Source organism: Acartia tonsa, chromosome 3 (assembly GCF_053477335.1).
Source record: "Acartia tonsa isolate MP-2025a chromosome 3, ASM5347733v1, whole genome shotgun sequence".
NCBI classification, from domain to species: Eukaryota; Metazoa; Arthropoda; class Copepoda; order Calanoida; family Acartiidae; genus Acartia; species Acartia tonsa.
The window spans coordinates 25,335,453-25,348,649 of record NC_137262.1 but is presented as its reverse complement, the minus strand read 5'-3'; the positions used below and the strand labels follow the sequence as shown (position 1 = coordinate 25,348,649).

Genomic DNA, 13,197 nt, shown 5'->3' with positions numbered 1-13,197 from the left:
TGTCCGTATGAAACTTTAATTTTTATTTGTAATCCAATTTCATTTTTTTCCCCTCATCCTCAAGGGGCAAGGCTTTAGATAGAGTCTAGTGGCAAAGCCACTTTTGTATTAAATAGTGTTCCATGTTTTAAAATGGGCTCAGTGTCTTACTAACTCATTGACATTTTACCATAAAAAATATACGCCCGCATTTCTAATCTAAGCTTTCTTACTGTTACTTAACCCTATCCTAAGTATGACATGTGTCCTACTAAAAATCCGCAAGTATTCATATGGTTTATGTTAATTTACTTTGCTACGCTGCCTTGGATATTGATACACTTAATCTTTCTCAACCTTTTCAGGTTCCATACTTTTTTCAGTGAGAGAATAAATTGCCAGTTTTATCTATTTGCCTAACAAAAAAGACAAAAACATAATTTCGCCCGAAAACATTGGAGAAAAAATTATTAATTATCTATTGTGCTATCCCTAAATCCTTTTAACTTTTTGCATACAACATATATATTTAATTGCTAGTGTTCCAAGGGTTATACATTATTTATATCTTAAGTAGATTCCTTTAACTTATTAAACTTTCACAGATTTGACAAGGATAAATATCAACAAAATAGAGTAATATTTAAATTTTGGTTTAAAGTGTTAGAGGAAATAAATGCTTTAAGTTCAAAAAGTGTTTTTATGCTTTTATCGAAGAGTTTTTACATAAAGAGGGAGGTATTATTCAGATATCCCATTAAACAAAGTGTTTAATAAATGGGAATAAATATAAAAATTTTATTTTTGACTGTTGAAAATATAGCAATTTATCGTAATTTGGTATTATTTTTACCCGTTTTCTTGGTATTTCTGATGTTTTCTTGGATGTATATTAGAAGCCTTTAACTTTTAAGCACAAGAAGAAACTTTTCATAAATGTTTATAGAAAAGCTGTGCTCATCAAACCTTTTACGATTTACCTCCCAAACTAACTTCTAGAGTTTAAACTGAACAGGGCATTCTTAACTTTAATATTATTATTTTATATGAACGGCTACCCCCCCCCCCTTGCATCTTACGACTCTTTATTGAAAAGAGGGAGGGAGAAAGGAGGAAAAATATTTAAAATAAAATAGATTACAAAACATCCAAGGATCTATATGAAACCAATAAAAAAAAATTCATTGGACCTATAAGGAGTTCTTGAAGTAAATACAAACAGACACACATAAGACATATAGAGGTCAGCATAAATTTTACCATTTGTCAATTACAGTGTATAATGGCCTCTCATTGGCTATTCTATCGTATGACGTCATAATCTGTTGAGGGCCTTTAATCATCTTCGAAGGATAGGATATATAAAAGGAGTTCTTGAAGTAAATACAGACAGACACACATACAGACATATAGACACCCTGTTACTTTTATAGAAGGATAGTAAGATGATTAAAGTCCCTCAACAGATTATGACGTCATACAATAAAATAATCAATGAGAGGCCAGCATAAATTTTACCTTTGGTCAATTACAGTGTATACTGGCCTCTCATTGGCTATTCTATCGTATGACGTCATAATCTGTTGAGTGACTTTAATCATCTTCGAAGGATAGAATATAAAAAACTTTACCTTGAACTTTTTTACCACCGCCACCTCTCATTTTAATAATCAGTTGACGTGAGAAATCATCAAACTAAGTTATTTTTTGCATAATTTATAATTTTAAACATTATTCAAATGACTAGCCATGGTTTTAATAAAATCGTTTTTCAAATGGCATTAAACAACCATGATATTATTGGCAAGTCATCACGTTCATAAATATTTAGCTATATAAACAGAGAGTCAGACAGATTTAAAAAAAAAAACGGTGATAGTCTATTAATAATAGTTTTGCGAAGTTCATTACTCAAGTACTTTTTAGCATGATTAAAAAAATAAAATGGTTATTAGAGGGATAACATATGTGAACAATGTTAGGATGTAAAAACGAAAAAAAGACTAGAAAACTATATTTTGATTGAATTTGAAATATTAAAATATTGAATTTAATTAATTGAAATCATGCAATATTCCTTAGTTGCCATAAATACATCTTCATTAACAAGAGCAAGTCCAGATGCTTCTTTAACCTAAGATATAATTAAGTGTAAGTACAAATCTTATAAGCTATTCTTTTGAATTCTAGAGAAAACAAAAAACAAAACTTACATTAAAGCGAAGCCTCACAAATCAGACAAACTAACATTTGTTATATGTTATGACAAACATAATGGCTGCAATATAATAATAAATTACCATAGTAATCTTTCCAAATCTAATAATTACTTTTTGTATTAGGAATAAATATAAAAAAAAACCCTGGTAATAGGAACCATTTCACTCCATTATAAAAAGATAAATATCCTAAGAAAAGTAACCTGTTTAAAGAGACGAACTTTCTGGTAATGATCACAAAGTTAGTGCTATCCGTTACGTACGGACAGACCATAAATGTAAAAAGCTTTGCTATAAAACAAATGCATGTGTGCAACAGTAGATGAATCAAAGTAAAAATGCGCAACAAGAGCATAATAACACAGTATACACTATACTTTTCTACAACAATTCTAAATTAAATTTCTTCAAAAAAGGATGACAAAATCGGCTATAGCGCAACAAAGAAGTAGAAGATTATGCAAGTCGATGATTCTATACATAGGAGGTGTGTCCATGTATCTGAGATTAAAGAAAAAGATAGTTTAAAAATTAAATGAAAAGGAACAGCTTATCTGAAATTTAGTTTTGAATGTAGTGATTGACAAACAGACAAATCCTAAGAAATTGGCATTTTATCATACCATGAAATATAGTAGAAGCTATGCTGCTTAAAATACTGCAACATATGCTTCAATTTTTATGAAGAAAATGTACATTCTAGGTTAACTATAAGGAAAACTAGGACAGGTATATCATATGTAGCGAAGACACGAGTTTAATAATTGTAGGGTAAAAAAAGATGACAACATCCATAAAAGCAAAAGATTAACAAGACAAAATAAAATCTACCTAAAAATAAATGTCAGAATTTATTTACAATGCAAAGCTGTGTAAGTATTTTTTTTCATTTTGCGAAGAAAAATTATGAAATATACAGAACTAAGAAGGATTTTCATATTTCTTTCAATCTTATCTGCTATTGTGGTGTTTTCATAATAGCTACAAAATTTAAATTAGCGAAATATAAAATTTAGATATTAGGTAAATTTATGACATACAAACCCCTTGTAACAGTAATAATCAGATTCTATTTTCCGTAATGTTGTTAGTAACTGTTTAGTCAAATGCTCTTATTATGTCAAACTGTTCTTAATTATGACCAAATGCTATGTGTATTATTGGATATAATTAAGAACAGTTAAAATAAACCACTTTTTAAAATCTGGGTGGGACAGAATAAATATCTAACCATACTGGAAAAAACATCCAATGAAAAAAAACTAAAATATTTTGCACAAAGAGACAGACCAACCTATTGGAGACCACCGTTTTAGTAGTATTGACTGTTTAAAGCCAAAATATTTTTTGTGGATGTTTTGAAAAAACCATTTCAATGAGATGCAGAAAAACCTGCAACATACAAAACTGTTTCTACAGATAACATAAATGAAAAATGGTAAATTTTGTACATAGATAATTCTATTATTTTATTGTGATATATGGTTTCAGATGGCTCTAGAAACAGACTACATTCAAACTTAAGTTTTCACATAACATCTCATTCATGGATAAACAAGGTTATAGGAAAATGATTCTATTTTTGTTAAATAAAAAACTATGAAATTTATCAATGACATTAATGATATCAATATCTTTATTTAAAGAAGGAAAGAATGTATATATTCATACAGAACAAAAAATGTAACAATTTCTTACAATGTTAGGTACAGTAAATCTTTTATAAATGATGAAAATACAAAAACTGTATCCATTTCCCTAATTCCCAGGTACAAAAAACCTTTCATAAATGTTGGAAATCTGGGCAAAAATTTGCATTTCATTCTCCACTTTTCAATACAAGTTAGGTTCAGGAAAAATTGTTGCTATATGCGCTTTTATCTTCTATCAATGTTAGATACATTAGAAAACAAGGATGACAACATCCATAAGTAGCGAAGCTCAAAAACTATAAATAGACAACTGGAAATGATCTATAGAGTATGTAATAAAAAACTTCAATAACAAAAATCACGAAACCTTTTAAAATGTATATTGTATAATGTTTTTTTGAAGCATTAAGCTAATAAGAAAAAACGTTAAAATCTAAAATTCAAATTTGGAACCCCTAAAAAAGTAAGTCTTTAAAAAACTTGGTCAAAATATGAAGAATGTTGACTTAATTAATCACTAAAAAATCCAACCGTTTATCTTGAACAGGAGTTGAGAAAATCACAAAAACTTGAAAAACTAGGAATCGATCTAGCACCCTAACCAATAAAGGTATCTTAATAAAAATAGGTGGAATTATGTATAAAGTAAATTTGTTCAATCCCTGAAAATTTCAACTGTCTATCTTGTATAGGGATTGAAAAAATCATGAAAACTTAAAAATCTAGGAATCGATCTAGCACCCCAACCAATAAAGGCATCTAAATAAAACTTAATCGAAATATGTAAAATCTAAATTTATTCAATCCCTGAAAATTCCAGCAATTTATCTTGAACAGGAATCGAGAAAATTACAAAAACGTAAAAATCTAGGAATCGATCTAGCACCCCAATTAACAGACAGACGGACAAAACAATGTATAGATTAGATGGGCATATGTCATATGAATCTTCACTAAAAATTTCAGCTGTCTATCTTGAATAGGAGCCGAGAAAATCACGTTTCCCCCATAGCGTTACGGACGGACGGACTGACTGACTGACTGACTGACGGACGGAGGGACGGACATAGTGAATTATAGAGTAGCTTCGCTACTAAAAAACTGTAGAGAAAATCTGGTATTTTCATCACAGGTCAACACATACTATTATTTAAAGATTTAAATAAACTCATGTTTTCAGCAGAGAAGCTATAATTAATCCATATACCAAATCATATTAAACCATTTTTTCATAGATTTTTTAAAACTTTAATTTTGTAATATAATAATATAGCATTCACTGCAGTACATTTTATTGTTCTTTTATTTTTAACATAACTTTCCTAGTTAGGACTCAATGCTAAATAAGAAAAATAATCCTACCTCTTCAATAAGTCTAACCACATCCATAGAGCCAGCTCCGGCCGCAAAGAAGTCCGTATCGTCTTGAACATCAGCTTTCAGTATGGCGGCCCACACAGCACGAACTTTCTCAACAGCACCAGCCTCTTCATCAGTTGGAATAATCTCTTCTTGACTACCTGTGTCCAGACCATAGGTTTCTGCTTTCTGGAACTTTCCTTCAACCTGTGAAACAAAATAAAAATCAATTTAACAAACGTATCATATCAAATCGGCCTACCACAAGACATCCAGCAGACCTGTTTATAAAAAAAAGAAACAAGGAGATATTTGACTAGGTATTGCTAAACACAAAGAGACTTCTTTATTGGGGGGTGGGGGGGGGGGGTATTTAGCATCTCCAGGATGTCATAACCCACTAATCAACCCTTAAAAAGTTTCAGGGGGATAAACATTTCGACATTTTTTGTTCTAACAATAATCCCCTTTTTTTAACAGCAATATTCAGGTGCACTTAAATACACCCTATACTTCTAGAAATTGCAATTAAAAGAAATTTTTTTTTAAAACACAATAAAACAAACCAATTTCTTTGTTATAAAATATTAAGAAAAAGAAACTACGCAATCCGGTAAGTCTAAATAATTCTTGTTTATGACAACTTTGTGTTGATTTTGCAATCATGATAAAAATAATTACTAAAACTTCCAAGAATTCTGGTTAACATATAGAATTAAAGGGATATGGTATCCAGAATTAATATGCTTTTCTATAAATCATTAAAACAAATAGCTTAGTTAAATCTAGATATAATAATGATTCTTTAAATATATCTATATATTTACATGCAGGGGTTCAATGTTCATAAAAAAAAGGAAGAAGATAAAATAATGATAGAAAATCATAAAACTTTCATCAATATTATAGTTATGCCTTTTGTAGCTTTGCCAGCGAACCGACGGACCAAGTTGTATTATGGATTCCTTTTGTAAGTTGTATTTTCCAAAATTAAATACCAAGTCTATCTTAAATAACAACCGAGAAAATCATATTTCCTCCTTAATGTTACGGACTGAATATAGTATATTAAAGAGTAGCATCGCTACTAATAAGAAATATTAAAGAGCCCACTTTGAAAAGTATATGGAAGAAGTTTACGCTCTTATTGAATAGACAGAAAATTTTTCTTTTATGTGGATTCAAAGAAAAAAAAAAGAAAACGAAACCCCTGTCATTTGTGAACAATTTTATTTTTGTAAGCTTGAGGTTGTTATGACTAGGATACCCCGCGATATTTCATTAACAGTATTGAATTCAAATAACAATAGAGATAAATAATTTACCAGGACAATAAGAATCACAAGTAGCGCTACATAAACATATTTTTATATTTCTGAAGGAAATTATTAGTAAATATGTAAGGTTAAAAAAATTGGGGAAAGATAAGCACGTTGTTGGTACCCAATTGCAAAAGGAGGACTGAAAATGGAAAGGACTTGTAAATGTCCTATTTTGTAACTGTTCTTGTACATACATGGGAGTGTCTATGTGAGCAAGAGTATATCGAAAAAGAACAATAAATTACATATGGTTTTAGGACTGGAAAAGGAAAAGCTTTTACGTGAACTTTAATAAATGCTGTTTAATTTACGGATAGAACGGTCAGATTGAAATATCCTAACTATAGAAAAGTTGCGATAATAAAACTGTAGGCCATAATCCCCCCACGATAAAGAAAGTAATGAATTATTTTAAAGAAAAACAATTGGTGTGTCTTGAAAAAAGCACACTGAATAAATCGCACGTAAAAACTGCGTACGATTGACGAATTTAACTTACTGATAGAAGTTTGACAAGAAGCCATTTTCCATCGTTTCCTTGGATCATTAAACCATCCCTGAAAAAAACACATATAAAATGTCTTAATTTGTGTTGCCTTTAACTTTTCATTTTGGGTCTTTCAGTTCAGTTTAAGTGTTTAGATTCTTTAAGGCTTAAAAAGTATAAAACAAAGGATTTATGTTATCGATTCAGGTTGCTAAGTTTAAAAAATCATTTATTTATTCACTTTGGAAGATTTATAAACAAACAAAATTTTTAATCTCCTTGTTTTTTTTTATAATTTACCTTGTAATCATACCAGTGGCTCCGCTTTCAAGCTCAACATTTCTTCCTTGTTCTACCTGATAAAATAAATTATTATGTAAATTGGCAGAACAGCCTTTTGTTTTTACTGTAATGAAGTAATAAATAGGGATAAAATACAACTATAGATAGAAAAGGTGTTTTACGTCCATCCTGCTTCAAGATTTTACTAAGATCATACCCATATTCTCTATTAAAAATTTATAAATTATGACAGTTGTCCCACTTACATTCATCCTGATGACTAGGACCCAACTTTATTAAGCTCCTAGCCTCTAGGTAAGTCAATGACGTCCAAGGGGAAGAATAGGGCGTAAGAATGGTAATATCTCCTTAAATTTTGAAATATTAGATTTTATTCTCCCTCCAACCATCACAAAAAAATACATACCACAAAAATATTAAGGAAGCGGGTATTACACAACAAACTTAAGCTCCTACTTAATACAAAACTGGTATGTTTTCTTCAAACATACCAGTTTAGTGGTGGTAATTACATGCAACCCCCCATCCCTATAAAAATTTAAATAATCCTGTTACATTTAAAGCAGCTGTGCTACAAGTCTAATGCCTCTAATTATTGTTTCTATGTCCAAAGTAAATAATAACTAATCAATTACCAAAGTTTCTCCACAAAATTGTAATTACAATGTAATTATATACAGTTGCATCATGCTATTCGCAATTTTTTAGAATTTCTATTTTTTTAGTTTATTGAATGTTTAATAAAACACTTGGGTCCTTCCCTGTATTGAAATAAAAATCTTTAACATTCCTTAGTCCTCACAAAAATGGAGGTTTATTCTATACTACCTTTCATATACTTCTTATGAATGTCTGAATGACCTTAGTTCACCCTAACCTGGAAAACCATGTGCACGCCACTGTTTAAAACAGCAAGACCCTTCGTTTTTAAAGCTTTTAATGTCATATTTCTGACCTTGCAGAAGTATGTACACATTTAATATACTCAGTCATGATTTTTTTCTTGACACCAAGTTGACCCATTATACACTGCTATAGCTTAAGATTTTCCTAAACACTAGGCAGCCAAAACTAAATGTACCTCTAGATGCCAGAGGCGGGAGCAAAACAGTTTGGTTTGCTTGCCATCCAGGAGTGTCCAGGCTCCAGGTGAAGAGTCCAGGCCACGGATAAAATTGTGGATGGATCTGGCTGATTGTTGCAGGTTAACCTGGAGGATTAAAAATACAATTTTTAACACAAATCTTTTTTTCTCCAATTATAGTGCGGAATAATAGTAGTGTCTATGTTTATAGGTCATATTTCTAACAAGCAACTTACAAGTTTCGTCTTTTTATACAGATTTTATAATTAAAATTGTTTTCATTAAAATAGTTCTTATTTAAATTCGAAGAATATTACTTTAACCTTAAACAATAAATTTTAAAAGTAAAATAAAAGTAAAATAAAAGCAAATAATGGAAAAATATTCAAACTATTCAAACTATTATGCAAATAATGCAAAATTTATATGAAATAGCAAATAAATAAAACAAGTACAATCATCTCATTAAGTAGCGCAAAAATAAAAAGCTTTATCTTGAAGAATTAAAGGTTTTTTTCTCTCAAAATACCTCAAAATATTTTGAAATTAAATAAAAAAAGTGGTGCTATTTTTTCCTATGCATATCCCTATCCTATACCTGCGGTGCCCTAACCCTGCTATGCAACCCAGTATCCAACAGAACCTTAAGTAATTAACAAAAAAATCCCCTTTTTTCATTTTGCTTTAAAATAAGGAAGGGGGGGAGTCAAGAACAGAACAAGTCGCTTTAAGGGAAAACGCCGAATTTTAGTCCTTCAGAAAACATGGCATGTCGGAATAACGCAGAGCCATACCAGAGTTATAGAGTAGCTGCACTAAAAGACAGAAAAAATTGCTCACCTTACAAAGTTCAGGTTTGTTGAGGAAGGCATCGTAGGTAGCTCCCACTTCGGGCTGCTTTATGCAAGGGGCACGTTCCTAGAATTAAATAGTCATAATAAAGCTATCAATAAATGGAATAAGCAAAAAATAAATATTTTCAAAAAAAATATTTGTAAGTGAAGAATGTATAGGGAACAAGATTTCAATATCCTAAATTGTTAAGATTAGGTTACGTTAAGAAAGATATATTAGGGTCGCCCCACTATACTGCAATTGTAGCAAGTTGGGAAATTCCCATCTCAAGGTAAAACCTCTGACCACCATACAAAAGCTAAACTTTTATATAAGTAATTTTCGAATGGTATGGTTGTCCGCGGATAATAAAAGTTATTTTTGTGAAACTTAGTCAACTTGATAACCTAGCAATCTATGGCTAATATATATTTTCTTTTTCAGATTAAATTTTGTTTGCATATTATGGCACCAATCTTTCTGAGAAATATGTTGATGAAAATTGTGTACAAAGAGCCAAGAAAGTTCTAACAGAGAGTCAGGCTAACTCAGGAATAAAGGAAGAGAATAGTTATTTATCGCATCGTATTATAGACAGGTTTCCGAGGATATTGAAATGAAAAATTCAAAGTTTAAGATTAGTGTTAGCCCCGAGGGGCCGAAAGCACTGGCTAACAAAACTGGTAGACATTTATGATTATTATTTTAATATTCGTGGAAAATTGTTTGTAAGATTTTTCAGTATGGCTGAGAATCGGTTCTATTCCAGTGGATATTAATCGGTTTCGAAGCTATTCTGGAAATAAAATTATTGATAATTTCTGGCCTAAACTTTTACATAAAAAAGTTTAAAAGAAGGTATGAGGTAAAAAAAGGAGAAGTTCCAAGTCATCAAAAACAAGTGGATCGATATGTTTTTTTTTATGTAATCAGCACAATTTTAATATGAATTTTGTAGCTTTGACTTTAGTAAAATGTTCGATACCCTTAGAAGTTTTGTTTATCCTACACATAAGTAATCTTTTCCCATAATAGATAATAATTTTTTAATTAGGAAAAATATATCCAAAACAGGTTAGCTAGGTAATATTTTTTTATATTCCATGAGATAGTTTAAAGATATTTTCCAAAGCTTTGAGCTCTGAAGAAACCAGTGCCCAACCAACTAATACTAACACTTTGCACTTTCACTGTGCAATAAAGCGATTGGGTTCCGGGGTTCTTTAAAATTACATTTTTTAAAACTATACTTTAGCATCTGTTTGTATTACACATAAAAATAGTAAAGAATTTAGTGAGAAGGATAATTATGTGTAAAAGTAGCACAACAACAATAACATTTAAAAATACCTACAGAAAAGCCAGTTTGTCACCAATTCTCATATTTTATCAGAAAGGTAAAAAATCATTAGACAATGAAAAGAAAAATGTGAAATTGCAGTGCCTTTAATAATAGCGCTGCACCCCTGGTGCAAAATCTTTGATAATTAGTTCTTTCTACAAATGCAACAGAGAATCAATTTAAAAATGCAGTACTACTCTATATAATGGATACATACACCCTTGCAACTGTATTACTCTATATAATACTACTCTATAAAATAGTTGGGAATATACATCAATTTAGTATCAACCCTCATCATTTTGAAATCCTGTTTTTGGTAACTAAAAATATTGGGTGAAGATTTAACTTAATCGGCCCTGCCTCTCTTCTGATACTTTAATAAGTAAAAAATCTTAGAACAAGGTTTAAATCCATGTGTTCTCCTTTAACCCATAACTGAATTAAAGCAGGTCATTATCTGAATGTCAAAATTCTTATATGCACTTGTACTCTATTATAATCCATCTCTATTCCCCTACCATAAGGAAAAATATTCTCATAATTAGTTGCTGGTGTACACAATAGGTAAAGAAACAAGAACAATCAAGTGCTAAAACAAGCGAAATGAGGAAATAATTGTAAATTTAAATTAAGAAACACCTACTTCCCCCTTTAACCCCCCCCCCCGTCTTTAAGTATCGAAGCTATTTGAATTTAAGGATATTAGTTACATTGTTGATAAAAAAAAACATATTTATTTATACAACAACAAAAGTTTAGACCTTTTTTGATACTCTAAACAATAACGATCATCATTATATATATCATTTGAAAATAGTAAGGTTAAGAAACTTCAATTTAATTGTGCAAATCATTCATATAAGTGAACTAAGAAACACTAAGCTGCACAAAGAAACTTCCCAGAAACAGCAAAATGAAATAACTAACAGATGTACTTACATACAGTCAGTTATCTCTAGAGTAGATTCGCTACTAAAAACTTAAGAATGACCAATCTTGTTCAAAGTTAATTTTTTGCATTTTTTAATCGTGAACCTGCTCTTTAATTATCGCGTTTTTCAAATACTTTTTGGTCTTAATGCACTCGCCACGTGATTTTTCAAGTGTTATTATTGTCAAATAATGTACGTTAACACCTTTTCATATTTCTTTTCTAGTTTTGGAAATAAGTATTCTGGTATATAGTGCATCAACTCTATTAACAAGGTGCGTTCATTCGTCCGTGAAAGTCAGTTCAGAAAGAGGTTCTCACTATTGAATTACTCAATTTTTTTACATATCAATTGATACAAAAGACTGGCTTATTCTTCTTTCATTTTTAAATGTTGTTTGCTTACTTTTTATGCTTTGTTTATTGTCTATTCAAACTTACAAAGAGAATATGTTTTCAATGAAGAGTATAATATTCAACATGTTTTTATAGAAAGTTAAATTAAATTATCATAAAATATACACGTGGAAAAAACGTGGTGTTTAAAATGTTATTCCAAATGGGAAAAACTTTTAATTTTAATATGCGAAATATGAATTGGATTATAGGGTGTATTGTACACAATTGAGTTCAGGGGCGTACAGAAGGGGATGTATTCAACCCCCTGAAAAATTTAATTTAAGAAGGTTGTTATTTTACCAATTTAGCGACGCTTGTTGGAATTTTAAGTGGATAGGTGGACACTTAGAGTGGTGTACCCACCCCCAACTAAACTAAAAATACATCCTTCTTGTTGTCTGTAATACACCTGTAATAATCAAACATCCACTAGATTTTTGGGTGCACTTCAGGCAACCCTCCCCCCCCCCCCCCAGGCAAAAACCTGTGCACGCAAAGATCAAAAACCTACTTTATAACGCTTGTCTAAAAGTTATTGCTAGGACCAATGGGAACAATTACCTCAGCAATCATTTTAACAGCCTCAGCCATTGCCTTGATACCCTCAGGATACATAAATCCATTGTACAAACTGTCCACTGTATCATTGATGGATACATCACATTCCCTAAAACAAATTGTATTATTTTTTTATTCATAACCCCACAATGAAGATTCAGCTGTATCATTGACGGATACATCACATTCTCTAAAACAAAATATATTATTTTTGGATACATAAATCCATTGTTCAAGCTGTCCACTGTATCATTAAAGGATACATCACATTCTCTAAAACAAAATATATAATGTCCCCAGGATACATAAATCCATTGTAAAAAATATCCACTGTATCATTGATGGATACATCACATTCTCAAAAATATATAACGTCCCCAGGATACATGAATCCATTGTTTAAACTAAAAACTGTATCAATAATGAATACATCACATTCACTAAAAAAAATTTATTCAGGATACATATAAAGTCTTTTTAATAGAAATAGAAGAATAGAAGCATATTCTGAACCCCTTTATCGTCAAATCTAAGAAGGATCATTTCTAGCAGACAAAAGTATTGTTTACTTTCGACTCAAGCTGATGTGGATTCTTAAAAAATTATAGACTCGCTACTCGATAGTGAGGATAATTATTGTTGTGAAAAATCATCCAAAAGCACATTAAAAATCTACAAAAATTAAACAAAATCATATGTTAATAACCCTTTAATATTTTATTTAA

The 13,197-nt window shown here is 30.5% G+C and overlaps 2 protein-coding genes across 2 annotated transcripts in view; both read right to left on the bottom strand.

Moving 5' to 3' along the window:
* Positions 1-13,197, bottom strand: part of LOC145313731 (dual specificity protein kinase CLK2-like) — a 317,678-nt gene that overhangs the window by 195,224 nt on the left and 109,257 nt on the right. The window lies entirely within an intron of this gene.
* Positions 1-13,197, bottom strand: part of LOC145313729 (cytosolic 10-formyltetrahydrofolate dehydrogenase) — a 45,903-nt gene that overhangs the window by 20,824 nt on the left and 11,882 nt on the right. Inside the window, exons 8-15 of the mRNA XM_080153283.1 lie at positions 12,476-12,581; positions 9,246-9,323; positions 8,403-8,531; positions 7,319-7,374; positions 7,031-7,088; positions 5,213-5,416; positions 2,059-2,113; positions 1,611-1,676 (exon numbers count right to left, since the gene is read on the bottom strand). Coding sequence (XP_080009409.1) covers positions 1,611-1,676; positions 2,059-2,113; positions 5,213-5,416; positions 7,031-7,088; positions 7,319-7,374; positions 8,403-8,531; positions 9,246-9,323; positions 12,476-12,581 — 752 coding nt within the window. The remainder of the gene's footprint in view (positions 1-1,610; positions 1,677-2,058; positions 2,114-5,212; positions 5,417-7,030; positions 7,089-7,318; positions 7,375-8,402; positions 8,532-9,245; positions 9,324-12,475; positions 12,582-13,197) is intronic.